At 41.0% G+C, this 24,570-nt stretch overlaps 1 protein-coding gene across 1 annotated transcript in view; it reads left to right on the top strand.

The window, feature by feature from the left end:
• The first annotated feature begins 528 nt into the window (after nt 1-528).
• Nucleotides 529-24,570, top strand: part of sf3a3 (splicing factor 3a, subunit 3) — a 40,235-nt gene continuing 16,193 nt past the window's right edge. The window contains exons 1-10 of the mRNA XM_078566995.1: nt 529-700; nt 2,267-2,314; nt 4,371-4,423; nt 4,997-5,102; nt 5,932-6,004; nt 6,794-6,885; nt 8,372-8,454; nt 15,692-15,830; nt 22,457-22,525; nt 24,401-24,468. Of these exons, the coding sequence (XP_078423121.1) occupies nt 605-700; nt 2,267-2,314; nt 4,371-4,423; nt 4,997-5,102; nt 5,932-6,004; nt 6,794-6,885; nt 8,372-8,454; nt 15,692-15,830; nt 22,457-22,525; nt 24,401-24,468 (827 nt within the window). The 5' untranslated portion in view covers nt 529-604. The remainder of the gene's footprint in view (nt 701-2,266; nt 2,315-4,370; nt 4,424-4,996; nt 5,103-5,931; nt 6,005-6,793; nt 6,886-8,371; nt 8,455-15,691; nt 15,831-22,456; nt 22,526-24,400; nt 24,469-24,570) is intronic.

Raw genomic sequence — 24,570 nt, 5'->3', positions numbered from 1 at the left:
AACTCAGCCGGTCTGGCAGCGTCCGCGGAGAGCGATACAGTTAACGTCTCGAGTCCGTGTGACTCTTCATCAGAACGAAAGAGAAATAGAAATGAGGTGAAATATGAGCAGGTTGGGGGGGGGGGGGGGGTGGGACTGGTGGAGCAGGTTGGGGGGGGGTGGACAGGTGGAGCTGGATAGGGGGCCAGTGATAGGTGGAGGTAGAGGAGAGATGGCCAAAGATGTCGTAGACAAAAGGACAAAGGGGTGTTGACGGTGGTCAACATTCCAGTCGGATATGGGTTCCCATAGCAATATCTATTATCTGCAGATGAAGTGGAACTTGTGGAAATGATGAGGTGTTTTTCTTAACTGAGGCAACCAGAGATAAAGTACCTTCCACGGAGATGAAGAGTTTTACTCAGAGACACCTCCCTCCTCCCCTCGACACTGGGAAGGCGGAACCTTTCTTCAGCGCTCACTGAGCGGCGGCGGGTGCACGGGTGGGGCGTCGCCTCGTACGCCGGAAGGCTTTGAACGTCACATCCGGCGGGCTGTCCAATCCGGGAGCGGGTCCGTCAGCTCGGGAGAGTCCGCGCGTGTGTGTGTGTGTGTCGCCGCCGCCATGGAGACCATCCTAGAGCAGCAGCGCCGATACCATGAGGAGAAGGAGCGGCTGATGGATGTGATGGTGAAGGAGATGATGGTGAAGAAATCCACGGTGAGGAGAGCGGGGGCCCGGGGCGGGCGGGCGAGTGGGTGATTCCCCGGGCGGCGCTGCCCCGGTTTTAGAGAGAGAGTGGGGGGAGGGGGGATTGTTGATGAGCGCTGAGTTCCAGCCGCTCCATTTCCACTCACTTTCCCATCAGTGGCCCGGAGAAGGCGTCTCTTCCCCCTCCCTGAGTTGTTCATCTGCTCTGGAAACCAATCAACATGATCAATTTTACACATGCTCCAAGGCGCATTGCCTGACGAATCCCCCGTGAGTTTACAGGAGGTCCGACCCGCTGGAGCTGCAGGAGCCTTTTCCACTTCTCTACATTCGCAGAAATGCAAAGAATAAAAACTCTGCACGTTCTGGAAACCTGAAGCAAAAAACAGAAAGTGCTGGAAAAAAACACAGTTCAGTTTGGAGAAAACGCATAATGTCATCTTTTAGGTGTGCAAGTTTCATAAGAACAGCCCTGACAATAGTTCCACACCTGCAATGTTAACCTGTCCGAAATAAAAACAGAAAATGCTGGAAAAACTCAGCAGGTCTGGCAGCATCTGTGGAGAGAGAAACAGAGTTAATGTTTCGAGTCTGAATGACTCTTCTTCAGAGCATACGTTTTTATTTTATGTTAACTTGTTCTTTGCAAAATGTAGACTGATCTGGAGAGCATTGCCTCTATTTTCTGATCTCCCTTCTTCTTTGCGCATTCCAATGCTCAGTGTAAAGTGAGGGCAGTTCTTGAAGCAGCCAGTGTGAATGGACCCTTCAAACCCAAAGTGAGCTCTAGAGTGAATCACTTCAGATTCAGTTGAAGTGCAAATGCATCCTGAGCCACTCTTGCTGTTCAGTGTCACTCCTGATTTCTTGTTCATGTTGCTGACTGTTACTGTTTCCATGTTGACTTAATTGAGTATCGCAGTAATTTTAAAAAAATATGTTTTCAAGCTTTCTGGTAGAAATTATGCATCTGAGCTGGGGTTTTTAGATTGTATGGCAGAGATTAATTGTACTTTGTTCATCATTATGGTCTTCAAATTAATTGGAGCCATCTAAACTTTAGAGGTTGAATTACTTTGGCTCTGGAGTAGGAAATCGCTTTCACTTGCACTTTCAGAATATAATTCATTCTGGAGTCTGTTGAACTGCCATCACTTGATTAGTGGTAATAATAGCATGGACTTGTTACGCTTCTGGGAGGATATCAGTTTGCTTCGATAAAATTTATACGCCTATCGTAGGTATTTTATCTTCGTGCCCTAAAGTGAATTTTTAGCAGTTGCTCAGGTTGATTTAGAAGCAATTAAAGTATAGACAGGGCTCCTGTTCACACCAGTATAGTCTAGGCTATGGATTATACTGCCTCTGTTCGATGTTGTTGTTATAGGGTCAGATGGTGAGCATTTTTGGAGGTGTGGAGGACAAACATCTCAGTTTTTTACATTCTCTTATGAAGAGAGAAGTACTTGCTGTTGTGTCAGGCTCTGTAGGTATTAAAAGTGGTGAAGCTCTGCTGATGAAAAGCAATTTCAGCCACTGTTTTAAAAATCATTAACTTTTTAATTTATTTTCCAGCTTCGAGACCAAATCAACTCTGATCATCGTGCTAGAGCAGTGCTTGATGTAAGTAAGATGGTTGTGACCTGGTCTTCGTATCTGTCTGTCATTTTAGGACCACTGTTAAATTACATTTGCTTTTAGTAAGATCGATTGTATAGATCAGGTATGTGTAGATTTGTTATGGCTCTGAATTGCGACCAGTTTCATTTGTTCCCTATTAAACATACAAAATTTCATTCTAAATAATCAACCATTTCATAATTTAAGTAGCCATTGTATTAGGCTGTATACTTGATGATAATTGACCCATTTTCTTTTTTCCTCAAAGCGGGTGAGTTTCCATGGACATTGACAATACTGCTGTTTTCAAATATGGAAAACCTGTTCAATTGGGATTGAACTTGTTTTCATATGTTTGCCCGCCAGATTTATTAAGTAATCTGGTTTTGAGACACCTCTATGTTCCTTCTGGGCCCAGCTCTCGCTAACACCTTCGTCGGTTTCCATAAGAAACACGTCCTCGATGGAATGACCCTTAACCTTCTACCCCTTGCACATTTCTGATACGTGGATGTTTGAGTCTGCAGCTTGGTGTAAGAATTTCCATTTATACCTTAATGGGCTCCATCCTGCGCTCAAATTCTCCTTTGAAATGGGGCTGTCAGACGAGCTCCCTTTCCTTTATGTGCTAGTTGAGAAATCTGCCAATGGGTTCTCTACTACTATCTACTGCAAACCTACTATCATTGGTCAATATACGCGTTGGAGTTCCTACAGCTCCACACGCTATAAGATTCGCCTTATCAGCAACCTCGTAAATATGGCCTGAGCACTTGCTTACTGTTCAAGCTTGATGCCAAAATAAGGCACATCAAAGCTATCCTGCGGGATAATGGCTTCCCCAATCAGACCATTGTTGTACATCACGCAAACTTGTGAATGGACCTAAGACTGCCACTTTCAGTCCTGAAATGTGCCCAGTCTACCTCCAATTAAAGGTAAAATATGTCAAAATTTGAGCAACAAGTGAAGTTAGCTGTTTCGTGCTGTTATTAGGCAGTCGCAACACAAGTGGCATTCGCCACTCACAGGATGCTGCTGTCAAGCCAAAAAGTTTCTGCATATCACACAAATGAGTAATGTCATATCTGAATTTCAGTGTCTGTGTGATGCAGGTGTGTAGGCCGTACATCCCAATGACTGGTAGATCGTATCAAACAGCATGTCCCTTTGGCTGTTCACAATAGCCAAAGTACTGATCATACTCAACCAGCCCATGCTTGCAAAACTCAAAACCTAGCATTCAACATTAGATATGATTCTGCTATTGGACAGCACTTACTAAACAATCACACACAGGGCCCTGTCCTTTGCAACCAGAAAGGACATGTCCACACATTGGGCCTTTTTCAGCTGAGCAAAAGCTTGGGGGCAGTTATTCACTGGTTCATTCCCCATGGAAATGACTTGACCAATCAGAGTTGACTTGACCAATCAGAGTTGACTTGCCTGGTTTTTATTTAAACAAAGGCTTGGCTGTTAACTGTTCTTTGCTACATTCTCCATAGTGACGCCTCTACCAATCAGAGCCCACTTGCCAATCAATCAGCACCCTCTTCTCATGCATTATAAATTATTGTTTTCTTTGAAATTTGACATTCTTGCGATTCAGTCCTGATGAGTACAAGTCAAAAAGCTTTGACAGTATGTCTCTCTTTTTCAGCATTACTCAAGTTCTGTACCACCAAGTAACTATAATGATCTTTATTTAAAAGGGGATTTTATGGCAGGGATGAATTATTCTCTTTATTTCTTGTAAGCAATCAGTCTTTAATTGCAGCACATTCTGGTGTGATTGAGGATGCTTTAGTTTTGAGTGTGTTGCTAGAGCATTAATTCTACAATGATTGCTGCAGGTGGGCTGGAATTAAGAGCAATTTTAAAAATGTTTTTTCACGTTATTTATCTGTAAGAACTTGGTCAATTGAAATGAGTGTGAGCATTATTTTACATTTTGAAGCTTGGAAGTGGTTTCTTTCCAAATGTTGATTACTGCCTCCTGTTCACCAGTACCAATTTTAAATTATTAAGTTTTGAGATATCTTAATTTATTTTCCAGAGATACATGGAAGTGGCTGGAAATCTAAGAGACTTGTATGAAGACAAAGACAGGTATGTATTATTACTGGTATAATAACTTCAGATAATTTTGTACTTGGTGACAAATGCTGTACAACTTGAGTATTTTTGAATTAATTAATGTTCAATGAAACATGTAAAAAGTCATATTGCACTTCAGCTGCATAAATGGTAGGGTATTGGAACAATTACACAGGTATGGTGGCTTCTCTCTGGTGAGGGTTGCACTGCATTGACAACTAACTCATCTTCTGCCCTGCTTAGGTGTTCTTGGTGTTGCACTAATATTAAAAATGTATTCCTTTTCCAGGAATGCTCCCTTGGATCTTAAGCAGCATTAGTGCCTCTGCCTCTAGTAAAGTAACTCAAAATTACAGCTTTCAAAGTCCTGTTCAAAAACAAACAAATGAAGATGTTTTCTTCAAATTTAATCAGCATTTGAAATATATCCTGTAGCTGTCCTTTGACTGCAATTGCATCCTGTTTGAGGTCTATAGAGAACATATTCAGTGCCCTGAAGGTTGATTTATTGCTATTATTTGTTTTGTCTGTTAGATTGTGCATTAAGCACTCCTTCACATTGTTATGGTTTTGTTTTGTTGACAGTATGAGGAAGGATGAGTTGAATGCCATTTCAGGACCAAATGAATTTGGAGAATTCTACAACCGGCTGAAGATGATCAAAGAATTCCACAGAAAGCACCCAAATGAGGTTGGTTCCCTCACAGACCCTGAGCTCAATTCAGAATAATCTGACATTTTTATAAAACACCTTTCCATAATTAGCATCATTATGGAATATAATTCTTTCCACTAAATGACTTAACCCGTAGAGTAAAATGCTTGCATTGAATAATAGGCACACACAGACATACAGCATGATAATATGTAAAAAAAAAATTGCTGAGTTTTTCATGAACTGACCATGGAGATCTTTTGCCGCAAGTTAAATAAACTGTGTTGTCAATGCTCTCTGTGAGCAGATTCTACAGCAAGTGGGGATAACTTATTTGCCATCATTTATTTGATTTCATTGAGAAAGATCTCTTAACTATCTTGCAATACTCGTGGAAGCAGTACTGTGAAATCTCCAAACCCCGTATTCCAGTGTCGAAGTAATATTCATTGGCATTCAGTTTGGTCCTGTTACAAAGAGAAGTTTAACTGTCCTTCGTGTAAGTCGATCCATGTCATGAATCAATATATTTAGGTCTGATGTAAATAAAGTGCTTTGCACATTGGGAAATAGTGGGGTAGTTAATATATCCTTATAACTTTACGACTGCCCTTGTAACCTGCATGTCTCTCAATTTACAGTTCGCTATCACTATTTATTGATTTATATTTATTAGGTTTCTATATATTATATCTATTCACTATTTATTGATCAACTTGTAACCTGTACATTTGATATGGTGTGAAATAAATAGAATAGAAATGTTTCAATTAAGGTGAACATCTGTCATCTAGATTTTTTTTTTAAAATTCAAATGAAACTATTTTGAGATTGTCATTCACCTTTGTCCTTTTCCTCCTTTTAGATAAGTATTCCAATGTCAGTGGAATTTGAAGAGCTGATGAAGACCAGGGATAATCCAAGTGAGGAGGCACAGAGTAAGTCTGCACAGTTTCTTTTAAGGTTTCTGCTTTTTTATATGCAACACTGAATTATTATCAATGGGTAACCTTAATTCAGCATCGGATCACACATGAAAATAATTTGTCAGTACATTATAACTAATCGCTTGTTTTTAATGTTTCAACTGCATTAAACATATACCTACTATACCAATGACCATGAAATACAAAATTCTATTAAAACCAAGTGTTACATTTTTCCATTTATCTAAGTGGGGAGATTTTCTTCCAATCTTTATAACCTGCTTATTGTTCTTGTAAACTATGGGAACTATATTTAACATTTATTACTACAACAGCCACAGACAGATATGTACACAGTTATGTACCACTTCCATGCATATTTGAATGCACTTAACACACTCATTTTACAAATGGCCGATCATTTCTACACGGCACACCTAGTCTTAGCCCATTAATGTGCAAAATATTTATTAAATTTAGATGTGTTGGTTAATTATACCCAGCACGAATGTTACATGGTTCACTTCTGAGTTGTGTGAAAGCCCCTAACTGCTGCTGTCAATAGCATGATGAATGCTTTTAGCATTGAGATATTGTTTTATTCCCTTCACGTGCAGTATTTTTACAACTTAATATTCCTCTCTGCAACATATCAGTCTATTTCGCCTCTTGACAATGTTCCATAATTGCTTTCATGAATCTCCCTAATGTCATTGTTAGTACAGTTTTCTCTCTATAGACTTACTCTGGCTTGTGATTGAAATATATGTGAATGAAAATTAATTATATTTGCTTTTAAAGATCTAGTGGAGTTCACAGATGAGGAAGGATATGGACGATATCTTGACCTTCATGACTGTTATCTCAAATACATCAACCTGAAAGGTTCAGAGGTAAGAACATAAGAAATAGGAGTAGGAGTTGGCCATTTGGCCCCTCAAGCCTGCCCTGCCATTCAATAAGATCATGTCTGATCTGCCTCAACTCCTTTCATCTCAGCTCCTCATAGCCCTTAACTCCACAATATTTCAAAAATCTGTCTATCTCCTCTTTAAATACTTTAGAGATCTAGCCTCCCTAATTCTCTGGGGTAGAGAATTCCAGACATTCACTACCCTCTGAGAGAAGAAGTTCCTTTGCATCTTGGTTTTAAATGAAACTTTTATTCTGTAACTACATCTCCTAGTTCGAGATTCCCCCCAACTAGTGGAAACATCTTCTCAACATCTACCGTGTCAAGCCCCCTCAGAATCTTGTACGTTTCAATAAGATCACCCCTTATTCTTCTAAACTCGAATGAATAAAGGCCTAACCTCTTTAACTGTTCTTGATAAGTCAACCCCTTCACCCCAGGAATCATTAAAGCATTAATTTTCTTCTTAGCGTTTTACTTATTGAATCATTAAAAATAATTGTGTGTTAACTAGAGGCTGTGTGATGGGACATGGCTTTTGAATCAGCCACAGGTTGATTGGTTCTGTGAATTTGTTAATGACTAATCTGAAATAGCACAGTGGGTTTATTCTGTGGGGATTTACCATCATGCAGGAGTACTATTTATCCTGTACACCGTTTGTCATTGTTAATTTGGTTCATGTGAATCTTCAAGAAACTAATTAATTGTTAACTGTTAGAGGCTGTAGTAAAATTGTTTCACAGGTTAAAATGCCAGTATCATTGACTGCTTAATTGATTGTGTTCCAGGAGGTATAAGTGCCAATTTCAGAAATATTCTAATGTACACAAGAGCATTCAGTTAATAAATATGCAGCATAACAACATTAATATAACTGTTGAGGTGCGTCTGTCTACCAGTTTGGATAATGTTCCCTCTGGTGGCAGGTGGTTGTATTTCCTTACCTGGGTTTTTTTTGTTCAGCAATGAAGCATTACTGATTCTGACTGTAGTGGTGCTTGTCTGAAGTATTATAGTGAATTCATATTAACATTAATGTCTCTAGGAGCCCTTCACAGCCGCTAAGATGGTTACAACTCATACGTCCTGTTATATCTGCAAAGATGAATTTCTGTGGAATCAAAGTAGTTAGATTGTCTAAATAATTAAATGTTATTACAATCTGCATTGTTGTTACGAAGATTTCAGTAAAAGATAATGGCAAGCATATGAAATATTCCTGTAACTGGGCTGTAGCTATCTTTTGCTTGAATTTCAATAAAGCACAGGTGGTGGTGGTGGTAAGAATTTGGGAGAAATGCGTCCTGGGATACAGCTGGCACTTCATGTCTAACTAACATTGGTCCCAAAGCCAGTATTTGCACCATGAAAATAAGCGTAAAACAGTTCTAGAAGTCTCTTATCTGAATGTAATAGATTGTAAAACTCCAGAGGATTTCATAACACATGTTTTCATTTTCCAGAAATCTGATTATATTACCTACTTGATTACATTTGATCAACTTTTTGATATTCCGAAAGAGAGAAAAAATGCAGAATATAAGCGGTAAGTGGAATTACTTTTTGAGCGTACATTGGCTCCTCACGGCTTAGACAGCAGATGCTTTTTTGGTTAGCAGCTGCTGCACTGTACAAAAGCTATTTTTCAGCAATCAGCTTTTAAATAAGCTGGATATTGATGGCTAATTAGGGCGGTGAAGATTTTTAAGTACTTGTCTGTTAGAATTATCACGTGTTTAATTTTACATACAGGACTCTATCCTGGCCTCGCAGACTGATGCAATTAACAACAGTACTGTTGTTTGCCACTCAAGTTAGTGCAAGTGGAAACGCCCTGTAACTGAGATTATATTGAACAAGTTACCTAATGGGAAGAAAGAAAAATTGTTTATCATACACAAGCACTTAATCCTACCTATTCATGCATTAAGATGCCCTTTCAAGAATTTCAATATTACTTTTAATTTCATCTGTTTTATCCTGCTTTTGGGTTAACCATGTACAGTCTCTGCTTTTTTTAAAATTTGCCTCACTTTTGAAACTGATTGGGCAGAAAGACAAGGGGCTGAATTCCCCCCCACCCCGTGCAGTTGATGGGCAGGCGCGCCCCTGTTTGGAGGCGCGGCGCCATTTTACGTGGGTGAGCCAATTAAGGCCCGCCCAGCATGACGCCCACAGGTAAGTACTATGCACTCTCTGTGCGGGCAGGGGGAAATGCCTAAAATCAAGAGTGCGCTCTTTCACGCATGTGCATGAAAGAGCGCACTCATCTCCCTGAGGCTAAATGCAGCCTCAGGGAGATGGGCTCAAAATGTGAAAAAGCTCAAAATAGAAAAATAAAATTTCCCTAACATGTCTCCTCGCGTGACAATGTCACATGAGTTGGGACATGTTCATAATTTCCAAAAAAACTTTATTAAAATTTTTAAAAACCTACATGAAACCTCATCCCGCCCATGGATGAGGTTTCATGTTTTTTCTAGTTCCCACTGGGGCTCCTGGCCTGCCCACCAACCTTAAGGTTGGACGGGCAGATCCACTAATTACTTGAATTGCTCTGTCAATGGCCTCAATTGGCCATTGACAGGTCGGCGGGCACGCAGCTGATTTTGCTGCACGCCCGCCTTCCTGAAAATTTAAATGGGGCGCGGTGAGGTCGGGAGTTCTGCCCGCCGTTACCGCGCATCATTTTACACGTCAGCGAGCGGGCCCCGCCCATGGAATTAACGGGACTGTATGGAAAAAGTACTTTATATTTGGTCTCTGTGGTAGCACTCAAACCTCTGAGTCAGTAGGTTGTGGGTTTACCCCTCACTTCAAAACCAGAACAGTGCTGAGGGAGTGTTACATTGTCAGAGATGCCAGTCTTTTCAGATGAGATGTTAAACTAAAGTCCCTTCTTCCTGTTCAGGTAGATTCAAGGATCTCATGGTACTATGTGAATAGGAGCATGGAATTCTTTTGCTATCCCAGGCAGCGTTTGTCTCTGAGTCCACAGAGATAGATTTAACTCGTGATGTATCTCATTTGCTGCTAACTTTGCTTACAAAATAAGTGACTGTGGTTACGATCCAGTTAGGGGCAGTTAGCCTTTTAAAAAAAAATGAATACCTCGTTTTAACCGATAGAACTACACCACAAGATTTCACTTTTTCTGTAATAAAAAACTTTATTGTATTTAAACGTCTTAAACAAGGACTATTAATAGTATGGTTTATAACTATATATGTTATACACTCAAGGTTTACTTCCTACTTCCCCCTAAAAATCTCTTATAAGACTACCCATAAGTGTATCACAGTCCTCTGGAGAATTTTCCTCAGCCCCAGCTATTCTCAAAAGTATAACTTTCATTTACCCTCTCTTGACTGTGCTTCAGTCCCTAGTTCTGGTTACTTTTCCAATACTTCCAAGATAATTGGCTGGTTACTTTCTTTTGCAATAAGACACTGTGAGGCCAAGTGTACACTCCCCCAGTACCTTCAAATGAGGCAATCTTTTAGTTTCTGTTCCTCTCAAAATTCAAACTGAGATCAAGCCTCACCCACCTTCCACATGGTCAATGATGAAGTTAGTATTTGTGCTGCTTACAGTGCAGATCTGCCTAACTGTCATTTATAACTTCTCTCAGTGAGCTGCACATCACATGGGGCCCAAACTGCAACAAAAAACCTCTCCCAGCAAACACCCAGATAAATTGAACCAAGAGAACCTTCTTATCTCCATGACAATGCAGCCTGCTCTGGGCTATCCTCCAACTGGCCTTTAAGTTAATTATCCCTTATTTATAATTTCTCCAGCTAAGTAAACCCACCTGTTGTTTTATAGCTCTATCTCTTTTATCCTGACTCTATTAAACAAACACAGGTAATCTTCTGAACTGCCATTTCTTTAGGTGTTCTGGCAATCACTAAAGCCTAGCATTTTAATTACCGTACCTTTACAACAATAATCTTCCCAGAACTAAACATTACCTCTAAAGCATTAACATGAACCATGAACTAGACATCTACAACATCATGTATCAAAAAGATATTCACTGACTGTGGAGCACTCTGAGACAAGCTGATGATGTGAAAGGTCTGATACAAGTGCAAGTTCTTCCTTCATTTCTTTCTATGCTTCTGATTTTTTTCATTGGGAATTTGGCCCAAAGTTAGTTACAATTGAATACATGTTCTTATTTTCCAAGAACAATTGGAGCTTGACTGAGGTTTTCTTAAGTTCTAAGTTGGAAATTTTCTGTAGAGTATATCTATATAAGTGATAAACTAGTACTGGTTTTGTAACCATGTGAGAAACACAAGCCTCTGGGACACCTCCATTATGTTCATTCTTTGTAATCCATTTCAGTCTCATCCATGGCTCAGTTCGTAGCACTCTTGCCTCTAGGTCAGAAGATCATGCATTCCACTCCAGAAGTTGAGAACAAAAATCTAGTTGATGTTCCAGTGCCAGACTGAGAGGGTGCCCACTTTCAGCTGGGGCTTTAAACCAAGGCCCATCCGTGCTCTCAGGTGGAGTTATCCCCAGTGTCCTGACTAATATTTATCACTCAATCATCATCACAAATGCAGATTATATGGCCATTATAGAAACTAGGAGCAGGAGTAGGCCATTCGGCCCTTCGAGCCTGCTCTGCCATTCATTTATGATCATGGCTGATCATCCAACTCAATAGCCTGCTCCTGCTTTCTCCCCATATCCTGTGATCCCTTTCTCCCCAAGAGCTATATCTAACTCCTTCTTGAAAGCATACAATGTTTTGGTCTCAACTACTTTCTGTGGTAACGAACTCCACAGGCTCACCATTCTCTGGGTGAAGAAATTTCTCCTCATCTCAGTCCTAAATGGTCTACCCCATATCCTCAGATTGTAACCTCTGGTTCTGGACCCCCCCACCATCGGGAACATCCTTCCTGCATCTACCCTGTCTAGTCCTGTTAGAATTTTATAGGTTTCTATGAGATCCCCCCTCATTCTTCTGAACTCCAGTGAATATAATCCTAATCAACTCAATCTCTCCTCATATGTCAGTCCCGCCATCCCAGGATTCAGTCGGGTAAACCTTTGCTGCACTCCCTCTATAGCAAGTACATCCTTGCTCAGATCTGGAGACCAAAACTGCACACAATATTCCAGGTGTGGTCTCACCAAGGCCCTATACAATTGCAGCAAGACATCCCTGTTCCTGTACTCAAATCCTCTCGCTATGAAGGCCAACATACCATTTGCCTTCTTTACTGCCTGCTGCACCTGCATGCTTACCTTCAGCGACTGGTGTACGAGGACACCCAGGTCTCGTTGCACATTCCCCTCTCTCAATTTATAGCCGTTCAGATAATAATCTGCCTTCCTGTTTTTGCTACCAAAAAGGATAACCTCACATTTATCCACATTATACTGCATCTGCCATGCATTTGCCCACAAACTCAGCTTGTCCAAATCACACTGAAGCATCTCTGCATCCTCCTCACAGCTCACCCTCCCACCCAGCTTTGTGTCATCTGCAAATTTGGAGATATTACACTTAGTTCCCTCATCTAAATCATTAATATATATTGTGAATAGCTGGGGTCCCAGCACCGATCCCTGTGGTACCCCACTAGTCACTGCCTGCCATTTGGAAAAAGACCCGTTTATTCCTACTCTTTGTTTCCTGTCTGCCAACCAGTTTTCTATCCATCTCAATACACTACCCCCAATCCCATGCGCTTTAATTTTACACGCCAATCTCTTATGTGGGACTTTGTCGAAAGCCTTCTGAAAGTCCAAATAAAACACACCCACTGGCTCCCCTCATCAACTCTACTAGTTACATCCTCGAAAAATTCCAGTAGATTTGTCAAGCATGATTTCACTTTGATAAATCCATGCTGACTCTGTCCGATTCTACCACTGTTTTCCACGTGCTCAGCTATTAAATCTTTTATAATGGACTCTAGAATTTTCCCCACTTCTGACGTGAGGCTGACTGGTCTATAATTCCCTGTTTCCTCTCTGCCTCCCTTTTTATATAGTGGGGTTACATTAGCTACCCTCCAATCTGTAGGAACTGTTCCAGAGCCTATAGAATCTCGGAAGATGACCACCAATGCATCCACTATTTCTAGGGCCACTTCTTTAAGTACTCTGGGATGTAGATTATCAGGCCCCAGGGATTTATCGGCCATCAATTTCCCCAACATCATTTCCCTACTAATAGTGATTTCTTTCAGTTCCTCCCTCTCACTAAACCCTGTGTTCCGCAACATTTCTGGTATGTTATTAGTGTCCTCCTTTGTGAAGACAGAACCAAAGTATGTTTAGTTGGTCAGCCATTTCTTTGTTCCCCATTATAAATTCCCCTGTTTCTGACTGTAAGGGACCTACATTTGTCTTCACCAATCTTTTTCTCTTCACATACCTATAGAAACTTTTACACTCAGTTTTTATGTTCCCTGCAAGCTTACTCTCATTCTCTATTTTCCCCTTCTTAATCAATCCCCTGGTCCTCCTTTGCTGAATTCTAAACTGCTCCCAATCCTCAGGTCTGTTGTTTTTTCTGGCCAATTTGTATGCCTCTTCCTTGCATCTAATACTATCTCTAATTTCCCTTGTAAGCCATGGTTTGGCCACCTTTCCTGTTTTACTTTTGCGCCAGACAGGAATAAACAATTGTTGCATTCCCTATTGCTGTTTGTGGGATCTTGCTGTGCACAAATTGTTTGCTACGTTTCCTACATTACGTCAGTGACTACACTTCAGAAGTACTTCGTTAGTTGTAAAGTGTTTTGGGGTATCCTGATGTCATGAAAGGTGATAATAAGATCAACACACTCAACTTCTACAATTACATTAGGAAAGAAAAGGGTGGTTAGGAGTAATGTGTGACTCTTGAAAATTGAGAAAATGATAAAAAAATAAGGAAATGGCGAATATGTTGAATGAAACTGAATAGTTAGGTGCCACAGCAATCAGTGCTGGGGCCTCAACTATTGAAAATCTTTATTAATTTGGAAGAAGGGAACATGTGTATTGTAGCTAAATTTGCTGTTGATACAAAGGTGGGTGGGAAAGCAAGGTGTGAAGAGTACACAGTCTGCAACAGGATGTAGATAAGATAAGTGATTGGGCAAAAATTTGGCAGATGGTGTATAATGTGAGTAAATGTGAAGTCATCCTCTTGGAAAAGCAGAATGTTGTTTAAATAAAGAGAATACAGAATGCTGCAGTACAGAGGGATCTAAGTGTCCTTGTACATGAAAGAGGAGAAAGTTAGCACGCAGGTACAACAAATAATTATGAAGGCAAATGGATTGTTGCCCTTTATTGCAAGGGGAATGGAGTATAAAAGCAGCAAAGTCTTACTAAATGTGTACAGGTTGTTGCTGAAACCGCGTCGAGTGCAGCTTACAGTTTTGGTCTCCTTTATTTAAAGGGGGCTGTACTTGATTTGCAGGCACTTCAGAGACGCTTCATTCGGTTGATTCCTGAGAAGAAAAGGTTGTCTTATGAAGAAAGCTTGAGCAGATCGGGCCTGTACACGTTGGTGTTTAGAAGAATTAAACCATATAAGATTCTGAGGGGGCTTGAAAGGGTAGATGCTGAGGGGACGTTTGCCCTCACGGGTGAGTCTAGAACTAGGGAGCATAGCTTGAGAATAAGGGGGTCACCCATTTTAAGACTGACATGAGAGGTTTCTCCTTTCAGGGCCATAATAGAGAGTTGTGGAGGCTGAGTCATTGAATATATTTGATCTATAGGGGAAACAATGCTTATGAGGAACAGGCAGGAAAGTAGAGTTGAAGCCAAGAATAGATCTGCCATGATCTTATTAAATGGTGGAGTAGGCTTGAGGGGCTATAAAGCTTACTGCTTCTATTTCTTTTCATATAAATGTAGCTCTTTCTTTCTTTGAAACATTTTGAAAGGTGAACTGTAAATCATTTACTTGGCAATAGTGCTGAACTTTGGAATGATTCTGATTTCTCTGGTCACTAATTCATCTAACTTTACACTGAAATTTTATCTCTTTTGAATATGAACTAAAAGCAACTTGCACCTTTATATCAGTGCATATTTTCTGCATACGATGCAATTTCACAACCACCAAATGATACTGCAGAAAATTAGGGAGGTTGATGGATTATGTGCATGTTTATGAAGCGTGCAAATGTCCATAAATTAGGAATATTTCTGAAAAGTTTTAATATCCTTATGGGTGGGTTAAAGAAAAATATGTTGTGTATTAAGGAGGAACTGACTTCAAAGGTCAAACCCGATGGGCCACAACTTCTCTCTCTTTAATTCAATTCCATGCAGGGGAGGTGGTGGCTTCGTGGTATTGTCACTGGATTAGAGACCCAGGGTAATGCTCTGGGGATCCGGGTTTGAATCCCGCCACAGCAGATGGTGAAATTAAAAGTCTGATGATGAATGAAAACCCATCTGGTTCACTAATGTCCTTTAGGGAAGGAAATCTGTCATCCTTACCTGGTCTGGCCTACGTGTGACTCCAGACCAACAGCAATGTGGGTGACTCTTAAATGTCCTCTGAACAGGGCAATTAAAGATGGGCAATAAATGCTGGTCTAGTCAGCGGTACCCACATCCCATCAATGATTTTTAAAAATTAAGCTCTTTGAGTCGAGTGCGCAATTTTTTTTTTTGGTCACTACATGCTTTGTTTTGCTTTAACTGGGTCAAATATAAATCACTATCCTCTTCACTGTTTAACATGGCATTATTGTTCTTGAAAGGGCATAACCAACAAGAGTAAAATCGGCTTTTAATTCCTCTAGGTATCTGGAAATGCTGTTGGATTACCTCCAAGATTATACAGACCGAGTGAAGCCTCTACTAGATCAAAATGAACTCTTTGGAAAAATACAAATTGACTTTGAGAAAAAATGGGAAAACGGCACCTTTCCTGGCTGGCCAGTATGTAATATTTTAATCATTCTAGTATAATATTATGTTGGATAAATATGTGTTATGGGCAGAATTTGTGTTCTCTTACTGTCCGTGATCAGTGTGTTCCATATGTGAGGTGTGTGTATTTTCTCACCATCAGAGTGGTTGTCCCAATTTAAATAATCCCAGCAGCAAGCCTTTTTGTGAGTTTTAGAATAAAGAACAAAGAAAAGTACAGCACAGGAACAGGCCCTTCGGCCCTCCAAGCCTGTGCCGATCATATTGCCCGTCAAACTAAAACATTTTGCACTTCCGGGGTCCGTATCCCTCTATTCCCATCCTATTCATGTATTTGTCAAGCTGCCTCTTAAACACCACTATCGTACCTGCTTCCACCACCTCCTCTGGCAGCGAATTCCAGACACTCACTACCCTCTGCGTAAAAAAACTTGCCCCGCACATCACCTCTACGGGGCAATTTTTTAAGGTAAAGAAGGTTATTTGTTATCCCACGCTTGTCCCAGAGGTTTAAAAATAAACGTCTCACTCACTCTCCTCACATACACTATCACAAAGATTAGATGGGAAAAAAATGATTACAGTGTATAATTGTCTCAGTCTCTCTTTTGTGGCAGGCCTGTAGTTTCTTAGATGAGTTGATGCTTTTAGTTGAAGCAAAGGTCTTGTAAGCAGAAGTTTCTCAGTAAACTGCAAGGCTTCTTGTGGTTGGATTTCCAGGAGATTTGTTCTCAGGTGAACTTGAACTTGGAACAGTTTGAGGAGGGTCCTCTCAATTTCAAGATATTGCTGTTTATTACCTTGGCTGCAGCTGGTTTAAAGGCTCCCTGAAGATGTGTCTAACTCTATAGAACTGATTCTTGCTTGCTGTTTTAAAGGCAGGCAACAATCATGGCTGACTCACCCAGTTGACCTGTTCCAAGTCCAAAGTCCTTTCTTAAATAAGATGGGTGGCCAGGTCAATAAAGGTCCTGTGTTTGTCATTTGAAATTTACCCAGTCTGGCTTTGGATGAGGAACCATCATAATACCCTTTCACATTTATTTAACAAGTTGAATTTCAATGTGCCTTTTGTGAACCAGGAAGATGGAATGCTTTAGTCCTTTTGTTGATGTTCCATCCTTAAAGGAATGTGTGGATTTCCCGGATGGCTGTGAGTGTCCATCTCTAATTAGGTATTTACTTGAGCCTCAGGATTGCCTGGAGATGATACTGCCAAAGGTAGCATAATTGGCAGTGGCTATTTTAACAGTCTGTATTTTTTGCAAATTCATAATACATTGGAACATGACATGTCAGACTTGTGTTTGTCGAAATGAAAAAAGCTAACTTTGTGGGCTTCTTGACAACTAAAACTCATTGTATTCAGTGCCATTTTCACTTCGCATGGGCTCACTTCTATTACCCAAAGTTAACGAAGTGATTTAAATATTCCTAGACAGCTGAAATAACTTGTTGAACATTGGAAAAGCTGGTAGAAAATCATCACTCTACTGCTCACCACTTGCAATATAAGTGTTAGTTTAACCAAGATAAGACCATGAGACCATAAGATGTAGGAGCAGAAGTAGGCCATTCAGCCCATCGAGTCTGCTCCGCCATTCAATGAGATCATGGCTGATCTGATAATCCTCAACTCCATTTTCCTGCCTTTTCCCCATAACCCTTGTTTCCCTTACTGATTAAAAATCTGCCTATCTCAGCCTTGAATATACTCAACGACCCTGACTCTATAGCCCTTTGCAGTAAAGAATTCCACAGATTGACTACCCTCTGAGAGAAGAAATTCCTCCTCATCTCTGTTTTAAATGGGCACCCCCTCACTCTGAGATTATGCCCTCTGGTCCTAGACTCCCCCACGACTTCTCAGCATCTACCTGTCAAGCCCCCTAAGAATCTTATGTTTCAATTAGGTCGCCTCTCATTCTTCTAAACTCAAATGAGTACAGGCCAAACCTACTCAACCTGTCCTCATAAGAAAATCCCTCCATCCCCGGGATCAACCTAGTGAACCTTCTCTGGACTGCCTCTAATCCTAGTATATCTCTCCTTAGATAAGGGGACCAAAACTGTGTGGTCTAACTAGTACCTTGTGTAGTTTTAGCAAGACTTCCCTATTTTTATACTCCATTCCCTTTGAAATAAAGGCCAACATTCCATTTGCCTTACATATTACCTGCTGAACTTGTATGCTAGCTGTTTGGGATTCATGCACGAGGACCCCCAAATTCCTCTCTGCTGCAGCTTTCTACAGTCTTTCTCCATTTAAATAATATTCAGCTCCTCTATTCTTCCTGCCAAAGCGCATAATATCACGCTTTCCCACATTATATTCCATCTGCCGCCTTTTTGCCCACTCACTTAATCTGTCTATTTCCCTCTGTAGACTCTGTGTCATCCTCACCACTTACCTTCCCACCTATTTTTGTGTCATCTGCAAACTTGGCCATAGTACATTCATTTCCCTCATCCAAGTCATTAATATATATTGTAAGTAATTGTGGCCACAGTACTGATCCCTGTGGCACTCCACTAGTTACAGGTTGCCATCCTGAAAATGCCCCCCGTATCCCAACTCTCTATCTTCTATTAGTTAGCCAACTCTCTACCCATCCTAATATACTACCCCCAACACCACGGGCTCTTATTAAGTAGCCTTATGTGTGGTACCTTATCAAACGTCTTTTGGAAATCCAAATATATTACATCTACTGGTTCCCCTTTATCTATCCTACTTGTTACCTCCTCAAAGAATTCTAATAAATTTGATGGCAGTGTACAAGAGTACATTTGTACAAGTGTACATTTCTTTCTCCTGCATTATATGTAATACGTATTGTTAATTTTTTGCCTCTGTCAAGGCCCAAATATTCCTTTTAAGGTGAATGGGGGCTCAAGATAAGAAAATGGTAGTTTCAATAAAATAGATATAAGAAAGAGCAGTTCTAGGAATATTATAGAATTGCTAGAAATAATAGTTTTAGAAGTAATGTTGATGCTGTAATTTTTTAACAATAAAGCTCTCTCACGTGACAGCCAACCACTCTACACTGACTGCTGGGTCTTTAAATGGCAGTTATCGTGGCAATAACAATCGGAAGGCATCTCTAGCCCTGGCATCAAGTGTTGCTATAGAGCAAATGTTGGAAAATATGTCAGATGAAGTATTCAGATGTAACCATATCATTTCAGTAGGTCCATGCTATGTTCACTTAAGCAGGAAACTGGATAGGGACAAAGTTGAGGTTGCCCTGTCCCATATTTAATCCTGGCAAGCCCCAAGAAACAGGCAGAGGGAAAGTGAAAAATCTTGGCTTCATGTGTCATGACTATTATTTCCCCCAGTAGTCATTTTGTGGCCTTAGAGTGAGGTTGATAATTCAAACAGAATTTGGGGCAGTAGGTCCACTGAGCAGGATTGAAATCCCCCACATTGTTTCCCGCAGGATTCTTGCAGCCAACAGGCAGACTACTACTTACCTACTAAAATCTGGATTGCAAAAAATAAATGAACAATGAAACCAAAGTCTCTGAAAAGGTTTGATGCCATTATGTAACTGAAATTGAGATTGTATTCATTATTGGTGTGAAGTGTATTCTAAAAGTAGATTCGGTTGTTGCTGTCCCATATACTGGACTTGTTGGTTTGAACTCATCACTTGACATGGCTTTATGTCATCGCTCCTAGAAATTTTGAAATGGGCACATCTAATAATTGCTAATGAATTGTATCCACCCCCTTCCAATTTTCTCCTCCTCACTCCATCCTGAAGGGTGATGCTGATTTAAAAACAGGTAAAAACTGATTAGGTGGCCGTTGTCATCCCCCACTCTGTTTCATCCGCTTGCCCCCTGCCCAAACAAGATTATTTAGTTTTGTTGTGGTCACTTTGACAAATGGACCACAGGAGTCTCAGGTACAGGTCACGATCGTTTATTCGAGCAATTGCAAGGGGAGAACCATCTCAATGCAGCTTGAGATAACACTCTGCTAAATTACAAGTGTTCAACATATTTATACATTATTGGTCACGTACAAGAACAGTTTCCAGATTCCGACCTCGTCAACATATAGGTTTACATTAAACAGACATTTCTGGTAACAGGTACATGCATCGAATGTCCCTATTTTTCACCCAGGCAGAGACCTTCCCTCCTATCTAAGCTGGGACCATCTGTTCTTCCCCTATCTGTTGAAGAGCACACTTAATCTTAGTTGTTATTGCCAATGCTCTGACTGCAGAACGGCTCCCAAGGCCTTTCTGTTGTTTGCAGGCCCTAAGGCTGTGCAAGGTTCATCTGGTAACCTTTAACTATTGACAAATTTTATTAATATTAATATTAACGAAGGGTTTCTACAAGTATATTAAGAGTAAAAGGATAGTAAGGGACACAATTGGTCCCCTTGAAGATCAGAGTGGTCGTCTATGTGTGGAGCCTCACGAGATGGGGGAGATCTTAAACAGTTTTTTTGCATCAGTATTTACTCAGGAAACTGGCATAGTGTATAAGGAAGGAAGAGAAACAAGCAGTAGTTTCATGGAACATATAGAGATTAAAGAGGAGGAGGTGCTTGCTGCCTTACAGCAAATAAAGGTAGATAAATCCCCTGGTCCTGACATGATATTCCCTCGGACCTTGAGAGAGACTAGTGTAGAAATTGCAGGGGCCCTGGCAGAAATATTTAAAATGTCCTTAGCCACGGGTGAGGTGCCGGAGGATTGGAGGGTAGCTCATCATGTTCCATTGTTTAAAAAAGGCTCCAAAAGTAAACCAGGTAATTACAGGCCAGTGAGCCTGACGTCAGTAGTAGGTAAATTATTGGAAGGTGTTCTGAGAGATCGGATATATAATTATTTGGACAGCCAAGGGCTGATTAAGGATAGTCAGCATGGCTTTGTGCGTGGTAGGTCGTGTTTAACGAACCTTGTAGAGTTTTTCGAGGAGGTTACCAAGAAAGTAGATGAAGGAAAGGCTGTGGATGTTGTCTACATGGACTTTAGTAAGGCCTTTGATAAGGTCCCACATGGGAGGTTAGTTCAGAAGGTTCAGACACTTGGTATCCATGGAGAGGTTGTAAACTGGATTCAAAATTGGCTGTGTGGGAGAAGACAGAGAGTGGTAGTGGATGATTGCTTCTCTGACTGGAGGTCTGTGACTAGTGGTGCGCCTCAGGGATCTGTGCTGGGACCATTGTTGTTTGTTGTCTGTATCAATGATTTGGATGATAATGTGGTGAATTGGATCAGCAAGTTTGCTGATGACACTAAGATTGGAGGCGTTGTGGAGAGCAAGGAAGGCTTTCAAAGCTTACAGAGAGATCTGGACCAACTGGAAAAATGGACCAGAAAATGGCAGATGGAATTTAATGTGGAAAAGTGTGAGGTGTTACATTTTGGAAGGTCAAACCAAGGTAGGACATACACAGTAAATGGTAGGGCACTGAGGAGTGCGGAGGAACAAAGGGATCTGGGAGTTCAGATACATAATTCCCTGAAAGTGGCGTCACAGGTAGACAGGGTTGTAAAGAAAGCTTTTGGCATACTGGCCTTCATAAATCAAAGTATTGTGTATAGGAGTTGGGATGTTATGGTGAGGTTGTATAAGACATTGGTGAGGCCAACTTTGGAGTATTGTGTGCAGTTCTGGTCGCCTAACTACAGGAAGGATATCAGTAAGATTGAGAGAGTGCAGAGAAGATTTACTAGGATGTTGCCGGGTCTTAATGAGTTGAGTTACAGGGAAAGATTAAACAGGTTAGGACTTTATTCCTTGGAGCGTAGAAGAATGAGGGGAGATATGATAGAAGTTTACAAAATTATGAGGGGTATAGACAGAGTAAATGCGAGTAGGCTCTTTCCACTTAGATTAGGAGAAATAAACACGAGAGGACATGGCTTTAGGGTGAAAGGGGAAAGGTTTAGGGGGAACATTAGGGGGAACTTCTTCACTCAGAAAGTGGTGAGAGTGTGGAACGAGCTACCATCTGACGTGGTAAATGCGTGATAGATACTTGGATGGGAGAGGTCTGGAGGGTTATGGACTAGGTGCAGGTCAATGGGTCTAGTGGAATAATATTTCGGCACAGACTAGAAGGGCCAAATGGCCTGTTTTCTGTGCTGTAGTGTTCTATGGTTCTATTGCTTTTTTTTTGAGTTTATTAGGTTTGCACTTTTTTTCTTTTGAGATTCTAGTAAAATTGTGTGTTTGACCTAGAAGCAAACTGCCCGTGAATACAATAACCATTTATTAGACAGCAGACAGTGTATGATGAAATAGTGGTCTTGTTAAGGGGAGGAGGAGGAGGGGGTTAGAAGTTCACACTGACCTGAATGATTTGCATGTCAGGAACCTGGAATTTGGCTATGAAACAGTTTGAACATTTTCACACAGCTGATTGCTGGACCATGATGCGGATAAAAACATTTTCTACTCTAACCTAAATATGATTCTATGACCTGACTTGTATCAAATTTATCTGCTATGAAGGGATCACTTAATTGTGAGAAGCCCAAATTTGATTATTTGGGCCAAGTCATCGAGAATTGTAATATTACATAAAGGGTTTAGGATAATCTTTTTATGTGTATCATTTATCGTGACTGAGTGAATATAATTGTGGTTTCTCTTGACAGAAAGAGACAAGCAGTGCCCTGACTCACGCTGGAGCTCATTTAGACTTGTCAGCTTTCTCATCCTGGGAAGTAGGTTCTCCTTTTAATTACTTGTGGCTTCAATTCTGTCTGGTTTGTTTTGAAGCTTATGGTGATCATTGTTCAAATTGCTTTGGCCTGGAGTTCCCAGAAAGTCCTATGTTCTATGTCTTCAAATGCATTTTTATGCTATTACATCATGTGAGAAAATTTTTTTTTTAAATATGGCTGTGTTTAATGTGCATAAATGATACTTTGATGCTCTTAAACTTTTTTCATAACACTAATAGGAAATGAAAGGAACATAAAGGATATAGATGGTATATTTTCCAAGGTTTCCTGAAGTCTCGATTGTTTATAGAGATTTCTACTCACTTTATGCAAGTTTTTAAATATTTTTGGTTCAAATTGCCATTGGCAAATTCAGTGTAGAAACTGGAGTAAATTTTCATGGGATTCAGATGAAGGAAATTCTAGCCCATTGAGTCATTAGAGGAATGAGACTAAATAAATACTATACTATTCATTTTGTCAATATGTTAAAGTCACAATTGACATCCTATGCAGCTGTGGTAAACATCCCTCCTTGTCCTTCTCAACCCATGTGTAGCCCTTGACAGAGCATGAAATTATAATGGCAATAGTTCAACAGTGTTTGGATGGAGGGGAGGCAAGGATGTGGAAGAGCACCTGCCATTTATGAAACGCTAAGTTTGGGAGAGAACATTTTAATTTTTGTCTTTTGTGTTCCTCTCCAACTTTTCTCATTTTTCTAGTTCTTTACTAATGGCAAAAAAATTGAGTTAGTTTATAGTGGGCAGCCACAGATCTCCAGTATCTTGTTCAAGTGGCTAATTTTCATGTGAGGCCATGTAGTGGATATCAACTAGCTTCCCATCTCCAAGCCTGATCTTCACCCAGTGTACTCATGCACACGTGTTCAGCAAAGATGACTGGGTAACAATCAAGGGTAGGAATGCAGACTGTATGGGCTGGATTTTTCGTGGGGCTGATGGGGGTCTTGCCTACCAGTCTGAGAACGGACGGGAGTCAGTTCCATGGGGAGGTCTGACGGAATCAAGTGCCCTTCAGATACTTCAGTGGCCACTGTCAGGCTTCCCCCACGATAGAGGTTCCTGGTGACAGAAGTCCCACTCGCCAATTATTGGTCACTGCCAACACCAGCTGCAGCAGTGGCTGCTGGTGGCACTGCACCCTAGCAGAGGCCCAGGAAAGTCATGGGACCCCAGACCAAAGATGAGTGAGGGTAGGGTGGGTGTCACTGTGAGTGCAGGGAGGGGTCGGAGGCAAAGGCAGTGGGGTGGCTTTCAGTAGCCCCTCCCCTTCCCGATGCCAGATCCCTCAGTTGGACACAGAGTTCCTGATACTGAGGGACACTCTGCACCCCCGAGACCACTGACAGGGCTTTTTAGGTGGCCTTCCGAGGGCATGGGAAAGCCTTGCAGCTCCTGTTAAATCCCGAGAAACATCATTAAATGGCAGTGGGCTCAGGGATAATGAGTGTCATTTATGAGCCTAATTGACAGCCAGCAGCTGGGAATATTGTGTCAGTCCCTGATACCCCTCCATTTAATTGGGGGAGGTTCTCCTACCGCTGGGAGACTGATGTGGGACTTCTCATGATTAAGTGGGCCCGTTGCGACAGGCTACATTAAATCCAGCCCTGTGTTTTTTAAAGGGGTTGGTGCACTGGCTGGGACTGTGGGCTCACTGATATTGGCTGATGCACTATATGATTATGTCCCTTTTGTTTTGATACAATTGCAAAAGCAGTTTATGATTGTCCTATTCAGGATTGTGCCTGCTAGACAGTTCTCTGTTCACTTATGACTGCATGGGGCATTTATAAATTTAAAAATAGTGCGGCAGACTCTCTTCATAAACTGGTTATTTTTGAACCAACAGGAATTGGCTTCCTTGGGATTGGACAGACTAAAATCTGCTTTGATGGCTTTGGGTCTGAAATGTGGTGGGTAAGTGCTTAGCTTAAGTCAATGGTTTAAAGGAAGAAACGCTATGGAGTAGAAATTCATCTCGGCCAGTGGTACAAAAAGAGCAGTATTGGATCAGCCGCC

Source organism: Cetorhinus maximus, chromosome 21 (assembly GCF_964194155.1).
Source record: "Cetorhinus maximus chromosome 21, sCetMax3.hap1.1, whole genome shotgun sequence".
NCBI classification, from domain to species: Eukaryota; Metazoa; Chordata; class Chondrichthyes; order Lamniformes; family Cetorhinidae; genus Cetorhinus; species Cetorhinus maximus.
This window is presented reverse-complemented; position numbering and strand designations above follow the sequence as displayed.